The 4,454-nt window shown below is 50.9% G+C and overlaps 1 protein-coding gene across 2 annotated transcripts in view; it reads right to left on the minus strand.

The window, feature by feature from the left end:
- RBM24 (RNA binding motif protein 24) overlaps nt 1–3,751 on the minus strand; it is a 12,572-nt gene extending 8,821 nt beyond the window's left edge. Inside the window, exons 1-3 of one of the 2 annotated variants that reach the window (XM_055264101.2) lie at nt 3,295–3,751; nt 2,119–2,242; nt 329–383 (exon numbers count right to left, since the gene is read on the minus strand). In XM_055264101.2, the coding sequence (XP_055120076.1) occupies nt 329–383; nt 2,119–2,242; nt 3,295–3,462 (347 nt within the window). In that variant the 5' untranslated portion in view covers nt 3,463–3,751. Of the gene's footprint in view, nt 1–328; nt 384–2,118; nt 2,243–2,823; nt 2,981–3,294 lie in introns of those variants that run through there. The other variant, XM_055264100.2, reaches the window with a different exon arrangement.
- Between the last annotated feature and the right edge of the window lie 703 nt (nt 3,752–4,454).

Below are 4,454 nucleotides of genomic sequence, written 5' to 3' on the forward strand. Positions count from 1 at the left end.
TAGAAAGAGATAAATAAAATTGAGTCAAGTCGAACAATAGTAATGGTGATGGGACACAATCGTCTTGTACACAAGTCATACCTGGTATTTTTGTTTTGTTTTGCTAATCATAAGCTCAAAATTTGTCTCGTTTGGAGGCTGCATACTTGGTCAGATAACTTGACTCATCTAAAAATATTTATAGTATCAGCATTAAAAATGCACAAATATATATAAAATTGTATAACCAGGAACATTCTGTGACATCATGATCTTATATATAACAAAGAGGCACGTTAACAAATGATAGTCACACTGAAACTTAAGAAAGCCTGATTAATCAACTTACCCGAAAGGTCTTTGTATAAGGGCTGGATGAAGTTGTTGAACACCAAAGGCAAAACCTAACAACAAAATATACCACATACTTTATTTGTGCACGGTTAGGCATTTATTATTCCTACATGTAAAATGCAATCACAATTTTCACTTACAAAAGATAACCATTCTTTTGCCACTTTAAAGAAACTATATGTATGTATATTTTTAAAAGCCGGTTTTATAAATGCGATCGTTGATTCAAAGTAAAGGTTTTAACGGGGGAAAAGTGGGAACTTTAAAAAAATCTGCAAAGTTTAGTTGACAGACACAGAATCGGACCTTGGGAAAATGTTCATGAAATAAAATTAAGTACAGCAGGATTTGACAATGAAGTTACATCTCAAATATTCTCACAGTTTTGAACCATAATCTATGAAAAGTCTTTGTAATTTGGAACGTTCTGGGATGCTTCAGACAATGCTTTGGAAGATTATGGGTTTTACACTTTCCAGTATTAAAAATTCACAAAAAAACCCCTTTTTTTTTTCTGGATACTACATACCCACAATGTATTAGACGAATTTTTTTAATGCCCATGAATATTTGCACAAACACTCATTTTCTTGACAACCTAGTTTCCTTTTAAACCCGTTTGGATGGAAGTGTCAACCTCTTCCCAAAATTTCAGATGGAAAGGCTTAGGAGTGAAGAGTACATGATTTAATCAAACTTTACAAGTAAAGTTGCCTGACCAAAGAAAATATATTTGCTTAAAAATCAACTCTCAACTATTTGTGCTAATGCAAAGGGCAGTGTTGTAAATAATCCAAGAGATATTGGTTTCCCATAGACAAAAAGCTGCTCCCTTTTGGCAACTAATAGCTACATGACTTAAGTAAAATATTTTTCATCTCTAAGCATCAGTTTCTTTGTAAGCATAGGGTTCTTGAGTAGGTGCAATTTCTATTTTCTTTGACTGCTGATACTCTGTGATTTTATGTTAAAGGTTTACCATTTTGGGCCAGGCGCGGTGGCTCACGCCTGTAATCCCAGCACTTTGGGAGGCCAAGGCAGGTGGATCACCTGAGGTCAGGAGTTCGAGACCAGCCTGACCAACACAGTGAAACCCTGTCTCTACTAAAAATACAAAATTAGCTGGGTGTGGTGACACATTCCTGTAATCCCAGCTACTTGGGAGGCTGAGGCAGGAGAATCACTTGAACCCAGGAGGCGGAGGTTGCAGTGAGCCTAGACTGCACCATTGCACTCCAGCCTGGGCAACAAGAGCGAAACTCCATCTCAAAAAAAAACAAAAAAACAAAGAAACCTTTACCATTTGGACATCGCCCCTACCCCTTAATGCTTCCCTTGGGTCTGTGTTCAAGTCAGATTACCTGCTCTGAGCACAGTGCAACTGGTGCTAAAAGGAGAGACACCACTAAGTAGGGAAGTATATTAGCTGAAGTCGACAAATTTGGCCCATATAATCCACATGTGAATTATCTACCGGTGGCTAAAAATTGGAAAATTGAGAGGAGACTACAAATGTATGCCATATAGAAAACAGGTGAGTCATGACTAACTCTTCTTCCTGTATGACCCCCAAGATCCATTTTTGCACACAGGTACATTTCAAGCCTTGAGAGGAGTATTTACAACTCTCATTTATGTTTAATGCCTTGGTAGAATAACAAGCCATGGTTCAAGTTTACTAAACACATCTACAGAAGGAGACAATGTCTTCTAAATTAGAGAATCATCCCACCCATAAGTGGGGGGTTCTTGGAGAGGGGGGTAGGGGAGACAGCCATTTCTCACCTGGTTGCATGATCCTTGGTTTTGCTCCTAAGTATGCCAGATTCACGTTGGCCTTTCTGCCATCAATGATGGGATTGGGATCCTTGCAGGCCCTTTCGGCAGCAGCCCGGTCAGCCATGGTGACCTTAGCAACAGACACACACAGACATACATACATAACCTCTAAATTAACCCTTGAAGGAAATCAAGAATCACAATGGAGAAGTCATTCATGATAAAACTGAGATCAAACTTTCTTTCTATTCCTTTCTTCTTTTGGCTGGACCCTCCTCCTTGATCTCCCATTTTTAACAGGCGGGCGGGGGCGGGGGGAGGCGGGTAGACGAAGGAAAAAAGAAAGAAACCCTCTAACCCTGCCTCCCCCCACCCCACCGTCGAAATCTTAAGGGTGCTAGTAGGGCCTAGCTGAGATTTGGAAGCCTAAATTCTTGGAACTCTAGATCCTCCTTCCCCCGACTCCCCCGCCCCCCAGGTCCCTACTCAGCCTCAGAGGCACCGTTTGCTTTAAAGAAAGTCCAGCCTTACATCCGCCCAATGCTCCCAACCTCCCGAAAACACTCCCCAACGACAATAGCTATTGTCCTACTCTGGGGCTCCCTGCTCTTCGGCAGTGAATTTGCACGCTTAAATCTCTAGGAAGGAAGCTTAACATGCTCTGTTTCAGTTCGGCAAAGAGCCCTAGGATCATCATTTAAAAGAACCTACCTTTGCAATTAAAAGGCGGGGGGATGACACAAGGGGAACAGCCCCAGACCTCGTGGGGTGTCCCCCTCCCTGCCCCAGCCAAAACACCAGAACACACGCATTTTTACAAAGCAACAGCGCGCTTAACAACCGGCCTCCGGCCCGGGAATGCAATTGTTCGGGGTTGCGGCCCCTCCCTCGCAACCCTCCGCACCCCAAATCCCGCCGTCATTACAAGTCTCTCCTTCCACCCCTGCTCTGCCCTGCCCGGCCCCCGACCTCGCACAGCGCTGGGTCTTCTCCGAACCCCGCGAGGCTGGCGCCGGCCCTCTCCCCTAGCAAAGTTTCAGTTCACCCCGGAGCGAAGGGGCAGCGCCGCTTTACCCGCGGGGCTCCTCACGGGTCACGCCGAGCCCCTCACTCCAAGCTCCCCATCCCCGGGGTCAGGCGCCACTCCGTCCCTCCCCCTCAACCCCCGTCCGTGCAACTTACAAATCCATAGCCCCGGGACTTGCCCGTCTGCCGGTCGGTGATGACCACCGCCTCCTCGATCTCGCCGAAGACCTCGAAGTACTTGCGCAGGCTGGCGTCGGTGGTGTGGTAGGGCAGCCCCCCGACGAAGATCTTGGTGTACGTCGTGTCCTTCTGGGTCGTGTGCATCTTCGCGCCCGCCCCGCGGCTCGGGCTCCGGCTGCGGCTGCGGCTCGGGCAGCGGCTGCGCCTCCTCCTCCGGCTCCGCGTCTCCCGCACCCTTTCGCGGCCGCCGGGGGCCAAGGGCGAGCCCGGGGGCGAGGGCGGCGGCGCGGCGGGGGCGAGCGGCCGGGGGCGGCCGAGAGCGCCGGGCGCGCGGCTTCCGAAGTCGCCAGCGGCCCTGAAGACTTGACTTCGCTGTCTCCTCCCGCCCCCCCTGCCGGTCACCGTACAAATTCTCCGGATCGTCTGGATTAGAATCCGGTTCTATAGAATGTGCAAGCGGTTTCCACTCACCCGGCGGGGAGGCCAAAAATGAAAAGAGAGGGTAGTCCTCAAGCGAAGAAGGGGGTGCTTTAGAGGTAGATTTTTCTTCCTTAGGAATCAGGTGCCTTGGGTGGGGTGTGGGGAGGGTCCGCGGGGAGAGCGTCCGAGCGCCGAAGCGGGCGGGGGGCGCAGCGGCGGGGCCAGGGGCAAGGAACTCCGCGCAGCTTCGGCTCGGGTCTGTCCCTCCCGCCGTGGGATCTGGAAGACGAGTGCCGAGGACGGCTCTCCACCTCTCTGCTCCCTTCCCCCGCGGGCCGGGGGTCGACGCCCGGCTGGGGAGGGGGGCGGGCCGGACGCCTGCGATTGGCCGCGGCAGCACCTGGGGCGCCGGGCGCCGCCGCCCCCCAGCTGTTGGGAACAGCTGCTTCTCTCCCCGCGCGGCGCGGCGCTGGGGCTCGGGGCTCAGTCTCTGTAGCTGGCGATGGGGTAGGGCTGGAGACGCCTGTAGGCGGCCTGGCTCTCGGCGTCGCCTGCTCTAACCAGTCAAAGTCTTAGGGACCCGGCGCAGCACCAGCCGGGACCCAGAGAGCGGGGACTGTGCCCAAGGAGGAAGCTGCGTTGCTTTCCAAATGGGACGACGCGAGCTTTTTGGGCTAGGCCTCGGTGACAGGGCGGGCGACCTGGACTGACGAACT

The sequence above is a fragment of the Symphalangus syndactylus genome, chromosome 23, assembly GCF_028878055.3.
Source record: "Symphalangus syndactylus isolate Jambi chromosome 23, NHGRI_mSymSyn1-v2.1_pri, whole genome shotgun sequence".
Taxonomy (NCBI): Eukaryota; Metazoa; Chordata; class Mammalia; order Primates; family Hylobatidae; genus Symphalangus; species Symphalangus syndactylus.